We start from the raw sequence: 24896 nt of genomic DNA on the forward strand, positions 1-24896 counted from the left end.
CAGAACCGCCCTGCAGAGTGAGAAGAAAGGCTTGGACACAGAAGCTACAACTGCTATAGTTCAAGGAGATACTGGAATCCAGACATAACAGTAATTCAGGTACATATAAGGAAGGTGGAGCTAGTGCATAAGAATAAGGATAAGAGAAAGCAGTAGAGTAAGAGATTTAAAAAAAAAAAAAAAAAAAACTGAGAGAAAAAGCAAGAAGGGTGTAATTCCAGGCAGTGGGTGACCAGCACATTCGGAGGAAAAGTAAAAGCATATCTAAGTGACAGAAGAAGATTCAAAAGTGTTAGTGACAAACAAAAATCTCAAAAACTGACAAAATAGGTTGCTTAACTCGTAAATTGTACATTCATCCCTTGATGCCAGCAATTAGTTGCCTAGAATGACTATTAAAAGGCTTGACATGTCCACAATATTGGGTAAAATATTACCAACTCACTCTAAGTTAGTAGAAAAGATCTCTATCAAATCTTATTTTCTAAAAAAACATTCATCTGTTCACAATTGCTCTGCACTTTCTAAGTTTACTGATTTAATGCTGCTCTGGAAAATAGTATGAGAAGGTATCACGAAACTCAATTTCTTTTCCTCCTCTCATTTGCTCACTCATCTGTAAATACTGTTTGGAGTGCTTCACTTGGTTCTGTTACATATTCATTACATCCTCAAATCTTACTCAACAGGAGGTTTGTTCAAGTATGTCCAGAGATCTAAGAGTATGACAAGTGTAGTTATAAAATAAAAAAGCTCTTCCTGATATCATGAGTTTTGGTTAATGAAAATTATTTTCTAAAGTTTTGGAATAACATGGTATCCTTAAAAGAGCTAAGTCAATTATTTTCCTGGTAGGAAAGCTTTATTAACAACTAAATCCTTTGAAAATTTTCTGTATATACTTTCTGGAAATATATTATTATCTTGAAAGACTGGTTTATAATCCTTTGAGGTAATATTGATCTTAAAAGCACAAAAACAGAGAGATGTCTGAATTTAGGACTTCTGAAAGGACCAGTTGCAATGTTGATTAAAATACTCATGAAGGATTTTTTAAATTGTCTGTAGCTAGTTTTCCTGGATATATTTGGTCTTTGTAGAAGCATATGGAAATGCATATTTAATTTGACAGTATTTTGAAAATCATGCCCCCTTCAGAATAACTTGTGAAGTAGAAATGCTTCCATATGCTAGAAGATGGTTTGTCTATTATGCTAAGAGTAAAGAAAGACATATATTCAACAACAAAATTTTAAAAAGTATTTTTTGGGGCACTCCAGATTAAGAAAGTAAAGAAAGATCATAAGGACAATGTCAGTCTATCACTTCTTGGCCTTTTGGCTAAGATCAAGTGTAGAACAATGTCACTCTAATCAAAAACTTTAAAATTAATTTATAATCAATTTTTAAGCTATCACATTGAACACATCAAGATGAATTCTCACAAGGATCACAGGGTCCTTAAAAAAAAATAAATAAATAAGGCCATTTTATGCCTAAGTTTCTATGGCCTGTACCAAATCTTCTGAGATCTTGACCAAAGCTGATTGGAGCAGAGATGAGAGCAAGGCATATCTCTATACATGGACAGATCATGACAAAGAGAGAGACCTCAACGCTAGAGAAAATGATCATTTCTTCCCAATCAAATCTTCTCCTTTGGCATCGAGAAAACACAAGTAAATAAAGAAAAAAAGAAAACCCATCACATGAGCTCAGACCTTTGTTTGGAACAATGTATGACAAGAGTTCTTGTCATCTGTGAAGTTACCGGCCATCTGGGAACTACCTGGACCCAATGGGTCTGTGTGTAATGACCGAGTTCCCCGCACTGCCCCGCACAGCAGGTTATCACTGTAGCATGGCTTTTTTGGCAAATCTTCAAGAGCAAGAGAGCTACATGTATATTTCTCAATTAAGAACAGATAAAAGTTTAGCAATAGTTCTTCATAGTCTATATTAAACAACAACAAAAACCCCTGCAGATTTCAAAGGTCACTTCAGGGGCAAAACTTGCAGTGATTAAAATAAGATCTGAAGCTTTTTGACAAGTTTTAGTTTGGTGTCTGAAAGGTTCATTGACCTCATATATCTTCAGAGACACTAGACTGCAATTTTAGAAGAGAAAATAAATTTTGAGATTTCAAAAGACTCCAATTTCCCCAAATTAATGATTATGTCATCATTATCTGAGAAGAATGATTTGCAAGGAACAATGGTTTTAATGCATCTTTTTATACTGATAATTACTATTTTGGCTTTCCTTTAGAGCCAGGATTACTTTATCTCCTGAGCTAAAAAAAAAAAAAAAAAAAAAGAGATTATTTACTGAACTTATTTCTAATCATGATCACACCTCACAGTATAAATGTTATTTTTATGATCACAGCTTAAATTCACAACACAGAAAAACCACCTAGGTAATTTTGCATAGTACAAATTGTCAAGCCCAGAAGATGAGGGATCATTTTAGAGTTACTAATCTAAAATGGTTTCTGAATGAAGATACATGTAGGTTGTATGTCATGATTCCATAGATTAGTTTTCTTCAACCAATGTATCATCTCTTGGACCCCTCACAGTGAGGATTTGGGGACTAGGACTTAGTATAACCTAATCCATGAGCGTGTCTTTGGAATTAGGTATGAGCATGAAACAAACTCGATTTCACCACTGTTTATAATTTCTAAAATACTGTAGAACAGGAATATAGAGCAATTTTATGATAATTAGCAAACTTTTAAATGTTAAGCCAATAACTCAGATTCCATAAAAATTCTAGTAAAAAGTATAAGGAAGAAATGATCACCTGATATATCCCTTTAAGAAATGTCATTTAAGTAATTGTTCTTTATATTTTCTTAAATATGAAACTAACCAAGTGAAGTCTTTCTCATCGGCAACAATTTCAGCTTTCAAAGTAATAGAGAGTAAATTTATTCGCTTAGTTAACACAGCATTCCATTTAGCAGAGGATTTGTAACTAAATTTCCCCCCACCTTACTCAAGCTTTTCCAAAGCACTTGAGTTAGACATTAATCCCTCCACTGCTCCTATGGCAATGTCTGATAAGTCTCCCAGCAATTTCTTTTTTAAAGATTTTAATTTATTTGACAGAGAGATAGGGAGAGCAGGAACACAAGCAGATGGAGAAGGAGAGGAAGAAGCAGGCCTCCCCCCAAGCAGGGAGCCTGATGTGGGGCTTGATCCCACATGACCTGAGCAGCAGGCAGATGCCTGACTGAGCCACCCAGGTGCCCCTCACCTAGCGATTAAGAAGCTGCCTATGGCACATATTCTAACTTTATGTTACCTGTCATTTAAATCATTTATTCAGTTACTAAAATAATCTCTCCAAGTGGATTATAAATTAAAATCATAGCAATAGCTTATATTTACTTCCACCTGTGAAAGCTACTTGCACAAAAATATGTGTTGGTTACATCTGTTCATGTCTTCTTAATCGACTCAGGATCATTCTCTTTACATGACAAAGAAATGAGTACCTTAGAAAGGACACTTATGTCGGAGTAAGATAAAATGGAAGTTTTACCATGTTTAATTGCTGCCATTAGAGAGATACATGGGTATACAGGAACTCTTCATTATTTGATGACCAATGCAAAAAGGCCATTTAAAATAAAATTCACTTTAAGCCAATAACCATATTTTATAGTAATTAATGGAAAAATTTAAATTTGATTGAGAAGCTCTTAAAAAATAAGTTTAAAGTGATATAAAAATTAGGGGCCCCTGGGTGGTTCAGTCAGTTGAACAATAGCCTTCGGCTCCAGTTATGATCCTGGGATTGAGCCCTGCGTCGGGCTCCTAGCTCAGCAGAGCCTGCTTCTCCCTCTTCCCCGCTCACACTCTCACTCTTGTTCATTTATTTATTTAAATAAATAAATAAATACTTTTAAAAAATTGTATAAAAACTAACTTGTAATTTGATAAACTCAAAGTATAATGTGCTAATTGTTAGAAAAAATAATATAGTGTTCATTTTTGGTGTATTTTAAAAAAATATTGAGATAGAAAAATACAAACTTTCATATTACATTTAACTTTTTTGGCATGACCACAGAAATGATCATTTCTATAAAAATTTTTGAAGCATTCATCATTTCCTTTTAATCCCTGATATTCAAGTCATTTACTTTTGAAGTACCGTGTCTAATTTCCTCTACTTCATCTGTTACTGATTCTAACTCTGACAGATTCTCACTGTCCATAGTTTTTTGATTCAGCAGTTCTTTAGTATCACTTGCACCAGGAAATTTTGAATCTCTTGAAACATTTTACTTTACAATCCATTTTCATTGTGTTGTCTGATATTTATAACATTCTATAATCAGCAAAAGACCAAAACTTTTTACAATAATTCATAGATATAGACGAAGGGAAAATTTCCTATTATGACAATCTTTGTTTTCCTACATTACCATGTATCTTTGGGAACTGGTTTAATTCTTTGATAATCAGAAAATCTTGTAATCTGAAGTCAGATTAAAGTAAGAGCTAAAAAGCAAGCAAGTGGCAAAACTGTGTCTTCTACAAATGCCTACCATTGAAATCGTGTGTGGATGAGGTATTTCTGGGCTCGGGGACCAAGGGTTGAGGCATTGAGAGAATCAGTGAAAAAGTGAAAGAGTAAACTTTGTAAAATATAGAAGAGTCATCACATAAATTGGAGCAGAAGCAGAAGAAAACAGCACAATGGAGGCTTAGGGCTGTGGGTTGGAAGCATCAATGACAAAGGAGATGACCAAGGATATCTAATATGGCTGAGAAGTCAAAAAGTCATGGCTAAGAAGTGATCCATGTTAGTACTAAAAACTGAATGTAAGAAACAGGCTAAATGCGTAGAACAGATACCCTGGGAGGCGGAGATCAAATCTGAACTAGAGATTCTGTCAAAACGCTGAGAAATCTATAGATATTTGCCTATCACATTTTAAAGGATCTGGAGACATGAATTTACATACTTTGCTGGTGTCACCTACACTTTCTTATTCTCTAGCCTTTAACAAGGAGACCTTAACGCAGGTACTAGACAAGGATGTGATAAGTAGTTAATTCCAAAAGGATCACTAAGAAACCAAAACAAGGTTTAAATTATAGGTTAAGTTTTGGATGATGGCATTCTTCAACACTGCCTGGAAAAGTACGTAGAAAATCAATGTATCAAGTCAGCATTCCCCAGAACAAATGTGCATTAGATGATCTCCCCTCGTAACATTAATCGTCCAGTTGGGCCAAGCATGGCATATTTCTTCATGCCTCTTTTTATCCTTTCTTAGACGTTCCTGAATATTGTTTGGCATGTCTTCTTTTTTTTTTTTTTTAAGTTGCCAAATAAAAATAGTAATAACTTACATCTCTGACTTCTAAAATTTGCCTTAACTATGCATTGAGGTTGTCCAGCCTCTTTGGCTAGTTCTTTTTAACATTCAAATGACTTTTTAAAATAAAGGAGATGACTCAAGCCTTCAATAAAGCCTTAAAAATGACATCTCTATTTATAGGCCTCAATCAAACACCTCTAGCTGATTATGGAAATGTACTGGAATGATTTAAAATTCCAGTATTTTCATCAAAATTATCAGTATGCTCCATTCTTGGTCACTCAAAAAGCACACACACACACACACACACACACACACACACACACACACAAAATCCCAGGGGAAATGGACATTTCAAGGGATCTAATACATTGGAGTATTTGAAGGTTTGTTATGCCAGCATGGAAAGTGAAGAACAGCCATTGTCTAGTACGCATGGTTTGAATGGATGGGGTAAAAAATAAGTGACAGAAGGAATCTTAGTAGCGCATATGATCCACTCCTCTCTTATTCTAGTCTCTCAAAAGAAAAAAAAAATGTGTTATGTGTGGTGGGGGGTGTTGAACTGCAGTCTATGGACTCTTACAGAACAATCACTTTATGAGGTTCAGATATTTTTGAATCCCATAAAATCAAAAAGTATTGATCTAAAGTATACCAGGAAAGTCAACATTTATGAAGTAAAAAAGGAAATCAAAGTATTTAAGTCCTTTTTTTTTAGTGACACATTTCTGATCCTCAAATGCCTACAATTAAAAATATCTCCCTTTATATCTCAGAACGATTATTAATTTTATAGACCAAGTTGCAGTCAGCCCTGAACAAGAAAAAAAAAAAGTAGCATTTACTCACAACCAGTTCTAATTTAGAGTAATTCTTAGCTACAGACGTTTAGAATATGACACCGGAATGAGAAAAGGTAGTGATAAACTAGGACAAGGTCAAATGCTAGTTGAGAAAAACAGCTTGAGTTATGATGCTTAATGCAGTGGATCGACTATGGACTGTACTCTTTCTCTTTATTGGCAAAAGGTTCTTGGAAAAAGTCTTAGGTCATCCATTTGAACAATGGCCAAAATGCCTATTTAAACAAAAAAGAAGAATAAGAATAAGAATAAGAAGAAGGAGGAAGAGGAGGAGGAGGAAGAGGAGGAGGAGGAGGAGGAGGAGGAGGAGGAGGAGGAGGAGGAGGAGAAGTAGTGAAATTCTTGGTACAGATGTAATTTACCAGTTGCTAATGGAAACATATAAGAAATACTTCAAAGTTATACACTGAATACTAAACTTTAGAATGCAGGGCTACATATCCTGGGATCCACTCTCTACACCTGGTGGGTCAGTCCCTTCCATAATGCCCTTCTTCACCACCCTTGATGAACATTTTTGCATTCTGTTTAATCACAAACTTAGCCTGCCCCCAATCTTAACTTTGACCTTCATCCTGGTTTCATTTCTTTATTGAAGGCTTTGACTACACAATATTGCACTATGAATATATAGTCAAATAACATAAAAAACAATTTAAATATTTAAATTAAAACTTCTTGAGAATAAACAGCTGGATAATGAAATGTCATTTGTATACTATTTATTTACAATAACATGCTTAGCCACTAGATGTCACCCTTTAAAAAAGCAACAGCGTTCACTCCACAAAGTTTGTTACATTAATAGCAGTTACATCCCACTATTGGGTAGAAGTTGGCTCCACTGGAATTAATTACTTGGGCATGATATAAAAAGAAGCTTTAACAACAAACACACACCACCAGCTGGGGTTTTCTGTAGAGAGGGCTTCATGAGTCAAGCCTGATTTGAGTCTTGTCAGTCTCCAAAGCCAGAGAGTTAAAATTCGACAACAGATAATAACATATAATTCTCAAAAAATTTAAAAGCAAGGCTCTTGTACAAAGAGCTCATTCAACTTATTAATGAATGAGGAACCAAGAAGATGGTAAGCCCTGTACAAGAGAGAATTTCTGGAATAGAGACTTACACAATCAGTTTCTCAAAGGTCTGCTGAAATGAACTTGGTTATGGATGTAAAAGTGTTTAATGTCTTCAAAGTCACGAACCATAACCTCTGAGGTTGTGTTTTCTACTTAAGAGAAATGATCTCTACTATGTCTACTAGTCCAAAGTCTACTAGTTAACATCCAGTGAAGCAACAAATGATTTAGCTTCCATGAAGGACCACAGATAATGCTTAAACCACTGTGCTTAGCACTTTACATGTGCACTATCCTATTTTAATCTCAGAATCATTGCCTATGAGGTAGATGTTGGTATGACCTCTATATAAAGGCTATAACACCGAGAGATCAAGGAACATTCTTCAGGGTATAGACCAGCGAGTGATCAAGGAGTAATATGAAGCTGTTCCGTCTATACAGTCTTTCTCCTGGGACCAAAGATTTAACACATACAGTGTTCTAGAGGATGTCGGGATTCTGCCCACTACAACCCCTCCCCCTCTCCTGTTCCTCATCCATGAAGGGTAAATAGTGATAAAAGAACTCTCAGATGCAACAGACATTATCTCTAAGATCAGAATTTAACTGCTGACCCTTACATTCTCGAGAATTTGTGTAGATTATGTACATATCCCCCAACTACTCCACCAGCTTGTCTTTGGGTTGATGTAATACATCTGATCCTTTATTACAATTTAAACAAGTGGAGAGTGGGAAATGTGAGTAGTGAGGCTTCACCCAAGGGAAGAAATATCCTATATACTGTCTACATGGCAAACAATTGTGCTAGGTAAAACACCATCAGCGGGGTTTGCTAAAAATGAGAAAGAGACCTTTTAAAATAGGCATGGCACTCCTATAACATAGTAATGCTTTAAGTTTTTTTCAGAGAATTTGGGACATGGGGAGAAATGTAATGTACTGACAGTGTAATTGTGGAAGATGTCTTCCTGCCAAAATACCTGTCTAAAGAAAATGCTCTATTTAATTTTAAAACTTTAAAATCTTGAAGAAATTTTTGACATGATTAAATGATCTGTAGCAAATCATCTTAAATTTCTTGGATTTATATGCGTAAAACCTCAGAAATGTGAGGTGCTCGAAGTTTTATTACTAATTCAGCTTCAATTCTTGTCAAGATTACACCACTCAGCCAGTGGCTGAGAAGACTCAGAAAACTAATCAAACATTATTATATTACCTATTATGAGTCTAGACAGTCTTCATCACACACCCTCTGACACAACAACTATGAAGGAGCTTTTTGCAGAATATTATTTCTGTATCTCCATACCAGATAAAAACAAACGTACAAGTTCCCCAAATAAAAATGTATGTATGTGTTAATACATCACATTTGCATTTATACTTGCTCTAAAAAATGAAAAAGTTATATAAAGTAGAAAAGTATTGCTTTTTATGCAAGCAGCCTGTGTTGTTCGATGTTCAGCTTCTTCAGTTTTCATGGATTATAAAATCTTTTAGGACAGAAGATAATCCTTACAAGACTATCGTATAATGTTTCTAGCTTTAAAGGTAGATATAATTTTAATAATAACATACCACATTTAAGGCTCGATTAGGCATAGCTCTGGTTGCCTTTGATTTATTCATCATTGTGAGGAATCTGAAATTTTCTGAAGTCTAATTTTTGAACAAAAATAAGTCGTCTCTTTGCATTAAACCATCTGCTCCACATGATTACAATGACTCATTTTTAGCATTGAAGCTTCCCTTTTTGTGATTAAATTTTTGTTCAACCAACTGAACTCTTTGAAAAGCATTTATTTCTGATAAAATGCATCATTGTTAATAGAGTAATAATTATAATCAATCCAGATTCTTACTGGATACCACCTTAATGAACTCATATTATTAACGCAAATTAATTTATTCATCACCGAAGAATGTAAAGATGGTACTCACGCAGGTTTAATTGTATGGGCATGCTTTTCATGGACAAAGGCACCAGCAAGACCTCCTGCTCCTGAGTTTAAATACTGGATTGAAAAGAAATTAAATTGTATGACAAAAATAAATAATGAAATCTTTTGATTTTTTTTGTTATGAAACCAACTTTTGAATAGCTCAAAATGTATGATTATTTGAGCTTTTATAATAAAGCAGAATTTTGCATCACCTTATTCAAAGAAAAAAAAATAAACATAGCATTATCAATTGAGAATAAATACCTATTACTTACCTGGCCAAATTTTGCCAATAGATACAGTTCCAATGAAGTCTATCTAATTTTAATGTTTATTCATTTCAATTATTTTGTCACAAAAATATTTAAATAATAGAAAAGCATATTTTAAAAACACCAAGTTAAAATAAAATTGGTTTCAGGGGTACCCGGGTGGCTCAGTAGTTAAGCGTCTGCCTTTGGCTCAGGTCATGACCCCAAGGTCCTAGGATGGAGCCCCACATCCTGCTTCCTGTTTGGAAGGAAGCCTACTTCTTCCTCTCCCACTCCCTCTACTTGTGTTCCCTCTTCACTGTCTTTGTCAAATAAATAAATAAAATCTTAAAAAATTTAAAATAAATAAATAAATAAATAAAATTGGTTTCATTTCCATGATTCCCGTCAGTTGTCTTCAGATGTCAATAACAAGTTGATTCCATAATAATTATCTTTACATAGTAGAAATTTCAGAACATTATTAACAAAAAATAAGATCCTAATCAATTTGAATTAAGTTCTAAATGTGGAGTTCCCCCCACCCTATCTCCTGACTTTTATAGCAACCAGGTAATTGAAAGAATAAGTACTCTACAGTAGATGAAAATACCTGATTTTAATTAATTATTATACTATTGTATCATATGACTTTGTAATGAGCTAAAATCAGAAAAAGCAGTAATGAAAGCAATGGAGGAAGTAACTCAAATAGTTAAAACTGGCCACTGAGCCAGTGTTTCATTTAGATCAATGTCAATGTGTGATAAAAGGATGTAAATATATTAAGTAATTTGTACCTTGTAGGAGCACCAGCAGGCAAAATCAACTCCCCAGTCATGTAAGTGGAGTTCAACATTTCCGACTGCATGTGCTAGATCAAAGCCAACGAAACACCCCTGGAGAAGGACATAAGAACAAGTTTCAAATCTGCTTAATGATTAGAAATAGTAAGAATAAATATCTCTAAGAAAATTTGACAAATGATTGTACTATAATTATAGTTTATTCTTTGGTGCAGTGGTTCACAATGTCTGAACCACAAAACACTGAGCATTTTCAAGATCCTTTCAGATTGAAATAGTTTTCATAATATGAAGACACTTTTCACTTTCATCACTGCGTTGACATTTGCACTGCTAATGCAAAAGCAGTTACAGGTAAACTGCTGGCAGGTTAGCACAAATCAAGGCAGCAGCATCAAATTACACTAGCAGTCACTGCCGGTCAAGACCATTCCGTTGCAGGGGAAATAACAAGACAGTTTCACTTAAAGATCTCGAGAAAGCTGGAAAAATGATTAATTTGTTTTAGATCTCAATGCCTTAATTCTCGTATGTTTAAGGTTTAATGTGGGAGTATGTATAAAACATTTGACCACATTCTGAAGTAAGACAGTTGCCTCAAAATAACGTACTCATACAACTATTTGAGTTGCAAGCTGCACTAGCCACTTTTACTTCACAGAGAATGATTTTTTTGCATCAAAAAACCACTGAAAGACAAACAATAGTAAATCATACTTGGCTGTTTGACAGACATTCTTCTGAAAATGAATGAAATGAGTCCATCAATTCAAGAACAACTCAGTCCTTGATGCCAATGGAAAAAAAAAAAAGTAGTTTCCAAGAGAAATTAGGTTTTTGAAAATTTGTATCCACTTTCATGAGGATGACCATTTCCCAATATTTAAAGATATTTCTGATACGTTTAGTAGTAATACATAATTTTTAAAATAATACATAATGAACTGTGTAGATATTTGGAAAAAATGAGCTAATATTTTTTCAAATAACCAATGTTTGATGTACATATCACACATGGATAGAAGATCTATTCAAAGTGCAAAACCAAACAAAGGATTTTAATGTAACAAAGTACAGAAAGCTCAGTAATTTGGTTTCACATTGCCTATCACTGGTCAAATTCTGGTATACTATCAAACAACATTCATGATAAACTGTGAAGCCAATAGAATACTTCCGCTTTTTCCAACTATCTATGGGCATGAGGACTAATTTTCTTCATGCTTCATGAAGAAAAAAAAAAAAAGGAGGAGGAGATTGAATACAGAAGCAGATAAAGGAAGCCAGCTGTCTTCTATTAAGCCAAACAATAAAGAGATTTCCCAAATATACAACTTTCTTTTTGTTTTAGAAAATATGGCTTTTTTTTCTTAACAGCATATTATTTAATATGTAATGTGTGTGTAATTGTTGCTCTAAATAAATGAATAAACATATTTACTTACAAATATAGTAAATATATATAAACACAGTATCAAAACCTCTGAGATCCTCAGTGATTTTTAAGTGTGTAGAAAGGTTTTTGTTACTAAAAAGTTTGAGAATCATCTCTGCTTTAGTGTATCTTACTTACCTGATGAATAGTAGTTTTCAGTTATCACTAAGCCCACATCATGCTCACATTTAATTAATTCAAGTATGTACAAACTATGTAAATTGCCCGAATGGTTCCCATTCTTGTATCCTATTTCCTTTGCCATGTAATTTTTCAGTTCTTCCCACTGTGGACAAGATACAATTCTCTGCCCCTGGGATTAGCCAGGCGATGTATTGTGACCAATGGAATGTTAGCACATCTAATACAAGCAGAGATTCCAAGGGACTTGAGTGATTAGGTAAGGCTCGAGCTCCCCTGCCCTCTGCCATCTCTGTAACAAGCACCAGCGTAGCCAATGGGAAGATGGAAGATGAAAGAAATGGGGATCAAAGTCACCCACACCTGAGCTCAGCGTGAATCAGCTGGTCTCCCCACCTCCCTCAGCTGGCCAGAGATGCATGACTGAGTTCAGTCAAGAGTGGCAGATCTCTATAACTAAATATTGCCTAGATCAGATGACACAAAGATGACCAAATAAAAATGCTGTTGATGACTCTACACTGTGTTCTCCCTACATACTGACTTGAGACCCTAACAGCTTCTTACTGACTCTTAGTTCTTCACTTGTTTACATGATCCAAATGTTTTGTGTATCTGCCTAGTAGAATTCAGTTTTAGAAACTAAGCCTCAGTTCGTGCTGAAGGCCTGTTTCCGAGGCTACAGACGAAGGACTTGTTCCTTATTCGTGCCTAGGGGAAAGTCCCCGGACCCTTTGGCAGAGAGTGCCGCGTGCACGTGCACATTGACTTTCCCTGCTTTGCACTGTAACGTCCGCCGTCCCGTGTGCTGCGGGGGAGCTGAGCGGCCTGCTGCGGGGCAGTCGTCCGTCAGCGTTTCTAGAAACTAAGCCTCTGTCTCCATTAAGTTCCCAGGAAAACCCGAAGCAATAGATTGTATTACCCAAATTGTACCAAGTAGTAACTTTTCACTTAAATGGCTTACCATTAAAACCTCTAACTTTCTGTGAACCAAAATGTTAAAATGTTTTACTTAGAGAATATAGTGACTTATTCCATATTAAGACAATTTTGTACATAAACATGAATTTTTAAAAAAAAATCCCTGATCATTAAATGGGGTGATGGTTCACCCTGCAAAAATGTTTTACTTGTGAACTTTTCTATTTTTAGCTTACTAAGTGCATATACCATTACATTTTCAAAACTTTACATTTCCTCCAAGTTTGAAGAAACACACATATTGATTGAAATTGTTGAAGTAAATAATTGCAGAGGGACCGATTTTAGATTGTTCTAATACCTCTTAAGAATAACTAACCTCAAACTGCTATTACAGGTACTTTCTGTGCATAGAGGGATGCAAACTATGACCTGTTTTTAATGAATAAAGTTGTATTTGAACAAAACTAGTCTTATTTGTTTAAATATCATCTATGACAACTTTGAGTAGTTTGTTTCAACAAAGACCATAATGGGTCACAAAATCAAAAATATTTACTATCTTGCTCATTACAGAAAAGATTTGCTGATCCTTAAACTACAGCATTAGTCTCATAAAGAAAACACAGTATACTGAAGAGTCAATTGAAACCTTACTCTTTATGATGTGGCCAGAGCTAGTTACCTCATAGAAGAAAGAGTTCTTACCAGTACAAGAATCTGATTTTGTGAGGGTTTTTTTCGGGGGGTGGGGAATGAATTCATACTTTGTTTCTCACAGAAAAAAATGAGCAATACAGGTCATATAAATAAAATAGATGCTCTGTGCTAACCTAAGTTTTGAGAGTGACAGAAAAGAATCTATCAAGACTTAGAGATCAAGATCTGGGTTTGCAAACTAAAGCTTGGGTTCAATAAACACACACAGAGATTTGTTTCTATTTTAACATACATTTTAATATTGAAATTCAACTTAGAAAAAAATAGATTTCCAAATTTAAAATCTTTTTTCTTGCCATCATTACTAATAAAGGCAATGATGTTTGTTTTTTTCCATTTTTTCCCATTTTTTTCCATTATTATCTGTTTTTAAAACTCAACTTAGGAAACTTAAGGAATAGGAAAGGAAGCATTTTTATTTTGTTATCCATTACTCGTAAAGAATGGCACAATGAAGAAGCCATTTAACTTCAACCTACCATATCTCATTATTACAAATCCTGTAGTTACATCAGTGGTGCCCCATTTAAAAAAATCACTGGAAGCTCTTACTGTATGTATTAATGTATGTTCAATTCTTTCCCCATGGATAGCAGAAACATAAATTATTAAAATGTAACTGTTTTGAGGAAAGGACCGGAAGATACAAACTTGAATGAGATCACCATGAAGTGATTTTAGGAAAGTTTCACTAGATGGCAGCATCTTAAAAATAAAGGAAACACAAACACTTCTCCAAAACCTCTCTACAGCCGTCCAGTTAATATTTTCATTATTTTACCTCTTTAAGAGTAGGTAGAAAAACAATATGAATAGGTGGAAACAGAAACTCCACATCTGAGTGCCTACTTCATGCAATTTTTAAAATAAAAATCAAATATTTTTCAATAAACTTGTATTAAAATCATCCGCAAGAGCTCACAATCATACTGACACAACCATGTACAAGCACAACAGCGGTCCGCCACCAGGTTGCCTCACTTTGTAGTCCATCTCCAGACCACTGTGGTAATCTAACCATTATGAATACTTCCAGCCTGCCTAGCTCCAATGAATTTGCTAAATCGCACTTTTGAGTAAGACTCCTTATGTCCCTTCAAAGAACCCCATTAGCTTCAGAATGTAACTCACTTTCCTTAGTACCCAGTCCTTTCCAGTTTTCTTGTCTCAGGTGCCCCTTACCTACCTCCCTCTATTTGCAAAAAACCTTCTCTGTCTGAGGGTATTCTTTCCCTCCTCACTTTGCATGGGTATCTCAGGTTTTGATTATAAGATAACTTCCAGGGGCACTTGGGTGGCTCAATCCTTAAGCCTCTGCCTACAGCTCAGGTCATGATCCCAGGGTCCTGTCCTGGGATTGAGCCACATCCATTCCCTGCTGGGTGGGAAGCCTAATTCTCCCTCTCCTACTCCCCCTGCTTCTGTTCCCTCTCTCACTGTCTCTCTCTCTCTGTCAAATAACTAAAATCTTTAAAAAAAAATAAAAATAAGAAATAAAAAAAGATAACTTCTATGAAAGATTCCTTTGTCAAACTCTCCCTTCTATCTTATGGATAGCTGTTTGCATAGATCTCTTGTAGCAATTTTCCAATCTTATTGTCTTCTACTTTTACATGATATTGACTTAAATAATTGTTGAATATAAATAAGTAAATGAATAAAAAAAAGGTCATACAATTGTCAATAAATATTCTCTAAACTGATGATTAATTTTAAAGATTATTATTTATTAAATTATTAAAGATTATTATTTGAAGCCCTTTCTTCCTGTTGCAATTTTATGGTATAAACAATTTATTCAGACTTGGCATCTTTCAAAACGAAGTTTCCAGTAGTCAAAAATATGTTCAAAATCCCTCTCAATAAAACAAGGAATATCATGCGTTTTTTCCTTGCCATCTTCTCTAGCATAATACTAACATTTTTTCTAACCAGTGGAATAATATACACAGCCTGTGCGTATTATTCTTCTATTTTAATAGATTTTTATTAAATCTCAGGATTTTCATGTGAAGGGGTAGCTTACTGTCTCTCAATTTTGATTATTTATTAAAATGAAACATGGAATAACACACATTAATTTTTTACTCATAGCAACTCATTCAGACTGACTTTAGACTGACATTATTGGTTTGTTCTTCACCAAAAAAAAAAAAATCCTATAAATTATGAAGACCATCAATAAGTAGACGATTTGATGTGAAAAGGTTAATTATATAAGGTAAGGTATTTGTGGGTGTATACAGAGCTGACAGTCAGCAGCTATCATTGGTGTGCTCATATAATTGCTAGGTAATAAAATACTAAAGGTGAGCAAAGAACATTTGTCCTGAGCCACTTGAGTAATCACCCATGGCTGTAGGTCCCATGACTCCTGGGAGATGTCTGAAGGAGATGCTTGCCAGCTAGCCTGTGGCAATTCATACATACCATCCTCTGCATGTTCCCTATAGAGTGCATGTTCAAACACCAGTGGACGCCCTTGGCAGTGGCACTGGCATCATGATGGGTAAACTGCAGATGCCTTTAAGTTCCTTTGAGGCTAGTAATGTATACTAGTAATGAGAATGTGACCTTCCCATGGCAGCTTTCACACCGTATCAGTCGGTTTTCAAATATTGTGAGTATATAAAATTCATAGGAAACAAAGAATTACAGTGCTATATCTGGACAATGTTACCTTAAAATGAAAAACTGATGGCAAACTTTGAGGCAAGTGAACAAGAAAAAGTTACAGGAGCCTGTGTGTGAGTGAGTGAGTGAATGTGTATGTGTGTCTGTGTGTGTTGGTCAACCCTATAGAGATGGTAGGAACAAAGAGTGGAATAACAGTAACAGGTGACCCAGTTAGCTCTGATCTTGAGATTCCCCAAAGAAGTTCAAAATTAGGGAGGAAGGTGGAAACAAAGAGGAAGATGAAAGCTGGTAGGTTTTCTTGACATAGTCTTGAAGCACTGAATTTTCCAAAATTCATTGAAGTGCTGTGATTCAAAAGCACACATAGATGCTAAGTTAAAATCATCATCATCATCATCATCATACTCAGTAAAGATCTCTGTAAGAGGTGCCTCACTATCTCTGTAAATATTTCAGAGTGAATTTTTATTCTGAAAGTCTTTCATCCAGCCTAAGTTTATTAGGCTCTTCAAATATCTTTCTCATTTCTTTTTATATGAAAGGGTTCGGAACATATGTCCCCAAATTGTGCCACGCTGGCATGTGGATTATTTTCAGCCAAAGGCAAGCAAGACTCTGCAAGCTTAAATTTTTACCCCTCTCTTCACCACCTAGGAGAATCTACATGGGGGGGTCTTCCTCAGAATAGGAGTTATTACCAGAGATAAATCTTAACCTGAATGACCCATCTGTATGTCAGCGCAAATATTTAAATATCATCAAACATATGTTCTCATTGCACTGTGAATTGCCTGCTCCCCTTTGAAGCTCCAGGCCTCTATCCGGTTCCTTATTTATGGATGGCATATATACCTCACTTTACTTTCCTCTTTGAACCTCTCATGCATGTAAGGTTCCCATATGTACAAAATCAAATGTGATTTTCTGTTAACCTGTCTCGTGTTAATTTTATTGTTAGACCAGTCAGAAGAATCTTTGAGGGTAGAGGAAATTTTCCTCCCCAAAGTACCTATTATTACTCACATTTGTGTAGAGCACTATTGTAGAAACTTAAGATTCATCCTTTTAGCTAGACTTTCTTGAAGTAGATATTATGCCACTGACAAATCTGGAGATGAGAAATAGGAGGTAGGGAACATTGAAGCACTTTGTTAATGAAATTTAAGAATAATGTCTTAGTTAAGAAGATGGGAGACAGAGTCAACAGCTATGTGGAGAGAAAGAGTAAAGGATTTAGGACAGAGAAAAGGCAAAAAGATCTTGAGACTCAAAAGTGTTGGTGTAATTTGCAGGTGAAAATGTCTTACTATAACAAAGAGTGTGCTTTCAAGAGTAAATTTCGGCTATTTCTTATACTGGAAAAAACCCAGCAATTGTCATCTCTATTTATTGTCACAAGTAAGTATAAAACTGAAGGGAAAAAATAAAACAAATTGAGTAGTACTGTTCTCTTCTGGAGTCTTTCTCCAGCTGGCAAAGACCTCACACAAAATAGTTTGTTTGATTTATTTCAGATACTCAAGATGGGAAAAATAGCTCAAGGTAATTTTTCAAGCTTAATTTAGTTCATTTAATATTTAATGATTTAATGGAGCAGTCTGCATGTCCTAAGTGTGTCAAAGAATAGAAATGGAATTTTTAAAAGAACTCAAAATTTACAAAACATGTTTTGATTTTTTAGAACACCTATCCATTATAAATAACTCTTCCAAATTTTCTGATTCTATTTAAATGGGGATACAGTTGTGCTTTTTACATAGTATGTGATCCATAAAATTAACCTGATCAATTCTTGTTGATGTGCATAAATTATTCATTCACTGGCCAAACAGGTGTATATTTAAAGGTAAGTGATTATATGCAAAGCACTAGCATGTGTCTGTGACGTTTATAGGGTCCACTCTCAAAAAGTCATTGAGCACTCTGCTGACGTAGCTTCCTAAATTTGAGACTTAAGATGGACATAAAAATAATGATAAGATAGTCCAAAAGCTGGCCGATAATACATTTTCCTTCCATGTTACAAAAATACAACAAAAAGACAGATTTCTCCTGACACGGAGGAGCAAGAAAATCTTGATGATGAAGGTAAAGGACTGCACACTCATTTTTCTATAGGAGTTAGTCAAGAAGTATATGAGATGGGCCTGTAAGAAGTACTTCACTTTATCCTTTCTTGTAATATAAGCATAAATATGTATGCCAGCTGTTACTGCTTCAGCTCCAGGTACAGACAGGAGTTGTGTGAAGAGCTCAAATCCCATTACATGGGAAGCACTGTCAGCCAACCTTGCCACTCATTCTACAGGAATGATGACTCAGTATTGTCAACCTTCTAATTTTTTAGATAATACCTGAAACTAGGAATTTTTAAATAAAAATTTTTTATTTTTCATTGTTGGCATGTGATAATTTTATTTTAAATATACCATGTTTGCATTTAGAAAGACAGCTAGACAAAGTAAATCTCTAGGACAGGTTGTAACCTGTGAAGCACGTAGTGGTTAAGCTGGAGGAACAGAATCTTCACATGTGGGGATTCTAAGAGGAGGGGAGGCTAAGAATAAAGGCCATGAAGACAGGAAGTATGCCATCTGGGCAGGAAACAGGAAACATTTGGTTTTGTTGAAACAAGTTATGTAAAGTAGAGCAAAAGCAAATATACTGATAATTTGGGTATATGCAAAATCATAAAGGCTCAAGTGATTTGGATTTTATTTCACAAATGATAGAAGAACAGTGGTCATCATGTGGGATAACCATTAGGCAGGGCATTTAATAGGAGATACACAGATCTAATATACATAGCATTACCAGATATAGGCCGTTGACTTTTTGAATGTGTGACATTTAATCAACATTTACTTATCTTTTTATCTACCTCTCTTGTTAAAAGTGAATTTAAAGCAGCTCTTTAATTTAACCATCATAAGGTAATACCTATATTGAGAGCCCCATTTAGATGTAAAATGAAAGCACAATTTTTCATATGTTCTAGTCATTACTGTGTCAATTTCCATGGCAAATTTCTCAACTAGATTTACTCATATATTTAAATTTACATAATACTTAACTTGATAATATTGCAATGGAGTCTATAGGATAATTGTTGAAGACATCATTCTTAAATTTCTTCTCTTGAAGCTTATTTTTATACACAGTGTGACAGTCACCTTATTTGTTCGCCACCTCACTTAAGATAATTTGCTAAGAAAATCAGCATTTTTCTCTTGACCTCAACTAAGTTTGATATTCCCAATCTTGCTTGAACAAATAATTTAATTGATTAAAGAAGAGGATCATGAAAGAGGACATTAAGAGAAATCTTTCACACTTTATTTGGGATTTATTTTTCTTTTTCCGCTTCAGGATATTTTGAAATTCTACTTTCATTGCCATGAGGCACAAAACTGACTTTCCATTTCATACAGTAGCTAGTGAATGCATTAGAACTAGTCTATATGTTTCATGTTGGAACACTTTCATTTTTTCAGTTTAACAAAGACTTCCATTACCCTTCCTTTGACTAATCAAGTGGAATGAAAAATTTGGTACCAGAGAAAATTGGGTCATAGAGGACTGAAATATTTTATAAAATGCATATCACCTACAGGATAAGAAAAAAAAAAACCAAAAACCTAAGTGCAGTATTTCATTTGGGGGCCATAGGTGTGAATGAAACTAGATCTAGAAAAAATAGTTACATACTGTGGCCCTGTTGAGAGTGGTTAGTGAAGCAACAATCATGACTGGCCGTGGGGAGGCTTGCTTTTGCCAGGTCAGTGATTCTAAAATAACATGAGTCCAAAAATTCCTCTTTTATTAAGAATTAATCAGTCTTTCTCACATAGTCTGTCTAATGAAAAGCTTGAATTAAATAAAATATCTGATGAAAATTTCTTAAAAACAGCTCAAAAGTTTTAGATTCTTGGGTACTGATCCTTACCAACGTACTTTGACTTATTGATTCCAGGATCCAACCTGGAGGAATTTAAGACTACAGATAGAGTTTATTGTATATTTTTGAACAGAATAATCCTTCATTATTCTCAAAGTAAAGGATATTTAGTTGATGGGGCATTTCGCCTAAATTCTAGGTAATTTTCCTTCCTTTTTTTCTATCTCTGTGCCTGTATCCACACCCATGGTCTTTCTATTATCCTTGAATTCTATGAACAGCTAAATCTGGGTGAAACCGCAGAAGCTCAAAGTAGATGCTTAATTCTGATGTTTATATAAAACCTGTCTTTAACATGACGGAGAAAATAAAGTTAAATAAAAATTATTTCCATGAGAGAGCAGAAAAAATATTTCATGTAGTATGAGATAAATCTGTTATCTGGTACCCCATGCTGAACTGTATCATGATAGAGATTTTTCAAATTCTTGCACAGCAACTGCCTCTTAACTTCTGCCCATTTTTATCCCATTCCTGCCCATTCTTGTAGGCAGAAAATTTCTTTTAAAAATTAAAAGAAAATGCAGTTTCTTTACTATCTCAAAGCTTTCAATGGTTTTCTGTGGGTCTTTAGGGAAAAGCTCAAGACTAAGTACAGCTTAGTAAGCCCTTCTTACCTTTGCTGCCTTATAGATTCATTTCTTGTCATACCTTTCCTAAAATTATACATTCTTTCTACAATCAAATTATACTAAAATATTTGCTTTCTTGTAATCCAATCAATTTTTTAAAGCTGTCTAGAATGGCCCTACCACACAGCTAGGCACCTGGAGGAGATTTTACCTGTTTAACTCCTACTCATAATTCTAGAATTGGCTCAAGTCTCTTCTTCTCTAAAAAGGTCACTTTCACATTCCAGGCTAAACTAGGTGTTCTTATTTGGACCTCCATTATTTTAATGTACTAAAATATTTACTGATAAAAAAAATGAAAGAAAAATCCAAATGCATGTCTCATTCTACTATAGAAAGTATGGAGACAAAGATTCTTCTTATGCACTGATGAGAAGATCCTATTGGGTGAAATGGCAGTGACTTTAATAGAATAACTGTACTCATTCCAATTTCTAGTACATATTTCTTAGTATTGAAAATTCTCATATTAACCTTTTGGAAAACAATAATTTTTACACATTAAAAATTCATACACTATGCCAATTTATACTATAGTTATATACAAACATATTTGGTACTAATTTTTCCCAGCTGATCCATTGCTCAAGTCCCATGCAAGTTTTTTTTTTGTTGTTGTTGTTGTTGTTGTTTTTGTTTTTTAATATTTTAAAGAGAGAGAGCATATGAGTGGTGGGGACAGGCAAAGGGAGAGGGGGAAGTAGGCTCCCTGCTGAGGAAGAAGGGAGCCTGATGCAGGGCTCCATCCCAGGACTCTGGGATTATGTCCTGAGCCAAAGGCAGACACTTAACTGACTGAGCCACCCAATAACTCCTTGTATTGTTGATATTATTCTATTGTTATCGTCCTTTACAGAACTGACTCCCAATATCCAATACTAGAAACATCTCAGCCAAACTTTCTGTAGAGTTTTGATGCTTGATCAATCATTTATTTGTCCTCTCCAGGTGTCTCCAAATTATTTTTAACAAGAATTTAGTCCTTCCCTAAGATAAATGGGTGGTTTGGTGAGGTGACCATTTATATGTAAGTGTTGTTGAGATACTTCAGATTTTACTAAATGATGTTAAACTACAATGTCTTTTTTTATAATGGTGTTTTTACTTATATTCCTTCTTTTTGTCTTACATATTCTGCCTTTTTATTCTAATTGTTGGGGCTATAATTGTGATCATTATTTATTAATAATTTAGGCAGTTTATGATTGGGTCTAAGAGATGCTTGTAATCATACTCAGTGAAGAATGACACAAGGTAGAAGCTAATAAAACAAAACACAAGTTTGCAAAATTCAGTCTTTTTTATCATTTGCATTTTAATGTTCAGTAGGCTACAAGACAACTAACATGCCAGCATGCATATAGGTACAGGAAAATGATGTAAAAAATGTTTAAGGGGGTCACTGATTCAATCAATATTTATTTGTCACTCACTGTCTGCCAGCCCCCACAAGTTCCAGTAAGTTGTAGACCATTTTATATGGCATTGAAGAAGGAATGTAGAGTATAACCAGTTGGCACTGCATTCTTTTATCAAAATTTTTATTAGTCCATTACCAAACCTTTTAAAAGTTCAATCTAATCTCTTGAGTTTTAGCCATGCTGTTCAGATTATCATTTTTTTAAAAATATATTTTAGTACAGAAGTATCCAGTGAGAGTCTTTAGTTTATAATTCTGTATGTTTCACTTTCTGCCTAAGGATCCATTACTTCTTTTTCTGGTAGATTGAATATTCCAATATGTCTTTTTCTCATATATTGGTTAAGTGCTAACATTTACTGTATACTTACAATGCACTAAATACTAAATGTTTTAGGAATAGTATCTTGTTTAATTCTCCTAGAAAACAAGCACCCTTACCTTCCCCAGTTATTGGTGGAGAAATAAAGTCATATCAGGAAGTGAATTAAGCCAAAGTATGCTAGAAACTAAGGAAAGGGACATGGACTCAAGACCAGGTCTGACTCTGTCTCCACTATCTAAACTTTTTATTAAGGCAAATGCTACACTACACCTCAAAGTAAGTATCCTGCTCTATCAGCAAGACAAAACATCTGAGTTCCAGGTGCGGCAAAACTAGTAGCTATTATTCTTGAGTACACAAATATACTTCATTTCACAGAAATGTCCATGTGTTAGCCAAAGGAATATGAGTGAAAATAAATTTTGCCATGGTTAAGTCAACACCTTTAAGAAGTTAGCATGCCCCTTCACATCCTTTTACCCCATTGTTTTGGCTGAATCAGACAAAGGATCCAGGGTATGAAAGCCACAGGACACAGTCCTGAGTGATTGAGAACCTGGTATCATTTCATGGAAGAAAGCTGATTCCTGGCTGCTGCATGAACAATAAATAAACATCTATCACAATGAAAGCATTTATAGCTTTACTTGTTAGTTACCAAGACCTAATCTATCTAATATACCAAGAGTTTCCACTGAAAATAATTTCTATTTTTTTTAATAATTTCTATTTGTTACCTACTTCTTATCTTAATCCAAGCTGAGACATTATAATTTACGGGGAGTCTATTCATTTCTCCAGATGATCCAGAGATTTTCCTATTATTCTCTCCCTTTATATTTCCTTATGCTGTCTAATCAATTTCCTGTGACTCATTTTCAAATGTTTTATGAAATGAGGTGAAAAATAAAATATAAAGCAAGAAAGAAATAAAGGAGGAAGGGGAAAAAAGGGGGGGAAAGTTAGGAAGGGATGGAAGAGGAAAGAGGCAGCAAGTTAGAAACGATGTCCCTTTGGGGGTGAAAATGGGAAATGTAATAAATACTGTGGGTTGGTTAAACAAATCCTTCTTCTTAGTCTGTCTCTACTATAATACCATAAAGGTTAAGAATTTCTTTACTCATGCTCTTTTGAAGCTACCACTTCAGAAGGCAATGAATCATAAGCAGGAATCTGCTAGCTTTTTCTGGGAATAATTTTGCACTTTGGATGAAAGGGACAGATGAAGCTGCACTGCTACTTCTCTCTCCTTCCTTCTGTCTTAAATAGAATCATGATATCTGGATTTGGGACAACTGTCTTGTGACCACGATGTGAGAAGCCTGAGAAAAAAACAAGAGAACCCAAGAGATGCCACTCAGACATTACTCAACTGCTCAGTGCATCCCAGCAGACTCCTAACTCAAATCTTTCATGGCGAGAAAAAGAAATCCCCAACTTTTGCCCAATTTCTCACTGGGATTTTGTTTTTAAAGCTTAGAAACATCATTAATTAATTCAGGAATATTAAAGAAAAGACCAACCCTGAGAAGGTGGGATTAAAAAGTGACTGGTTGAAAGGCAAAGAGGAGGAAAATGTCAGAATTGAGTCTAAAGGTCCAGAAGGGTGGGGACATGAAATATTAGGGTCCTTTTAGGGGAAACAAAACTAGAGCCTACTGATTTCAGAGTGGATGTAGGATTTCCAGGTAGAATAGGGAGATGAGCACAAATAATCATTTTTGAGTGTGGGAGTACCCTGTAGCTTTCACTTGGCAACAAGAGTGGAATCTTGGAAATGGTTAAAATCTCTAGGGATAATAATTCAAAGCACAATGAGGAGCAACTACATTCAGTGTGTGTAGAAAAGAAGAAATGATTAGTAGGAACAACTAATCGAATATGAAAAATTTAGAAATAGGGAAGTGAGGCAGATTTGCGAAATAGTGGGTTGGCCAACAATATAAAATAAAGTAAATGGCTTCAAAGACAAAAAATGAAAATGTATCTTCAAACTGACATCTCTTTTTATATGCTGGCCTTCCCTTATAACTTGACACTATGTTTAATTTTCCTTGGCCTGCCCTACTTGTTACCATCTCAGGCCTTCTCATTTAAGAAAAGCCTCAGCATCTGAAATTCATTATATGAATCAAAACTGTTCTTTTGATTAATTAATTTTTCTTTTTAGATGATTACTGGAAATCTTGTATTTTTCTATGCTTCAAAATCCACTTCTATACCATCTATAGCCAAGTAATGACAGAAAACTGAATGCAAATTGGGCAAGACATTTGAACAAGTATTTCTTAAAAGAAGACACTCAGAAGGCAAAAAACACATTTGAAAAATCCCAACCTCATCAATAGTCAGGGCTAGTGCAAATTAAAACTAATCAGATTGGCTATTCGTGAGGATGTGGAGC

The 24896-nt window shown here is 34.8% G+C and overlaps 1 protein-coding gene and 1 pseudogene across 5 annotated transcripts in view; one reads left to right on the forward strand and one right to left on the reverse strand.

The window, feature by feature from the left end:
- The window catches only part of KYNU (kynureninase), a 122552-nt gene that overhangs the window by 28251 nt on the left and 69405 nt on the right, over positions 1-24896 (reverse strand). For 4 of the 5 annotated variants that reach the window (XM_032856133.1, XM_032856136.1, XM_032856134.1 and 1 more), the window contains 2 exons: positions 10298-10396; positions 9245-9318 (listed from right to left, as the gene is read on the reverse strand). In XM_032856133.1, coding sequence (XP_032712024.1) covers positions 9245-9318; positions 10298-10396 — 173 coding nt within the window. Of the gene's footprint in view, positions 1-7655; positions 7747-9244; positions 9319-10297; positions 10397-24896 lie in introns of those variants that run through there. The other variant, XM_032856137.1, reaches the window with a different exon arrangement.
- LOC116866957 lies at positions 1322-1408 on the forward strand (annotated as a pseudogene).

This window comes from Lontra canadensis, unplaced genomic scaffold, assembly GCF_010015895.1.
Source record: "Lontra canadensis isolate GAN:19392208 unplaced genomic scaffold, GSC_riverotter_1.0 scaffold11, whole genome shotgun sequence".
NCBI classification, from domain to species: domain Eukaryota; kingdom Metazoa; phylum Chordata; class Mammalia; order Carnivora; family Mustelidae; genus Lontra; species Lontra canadensis.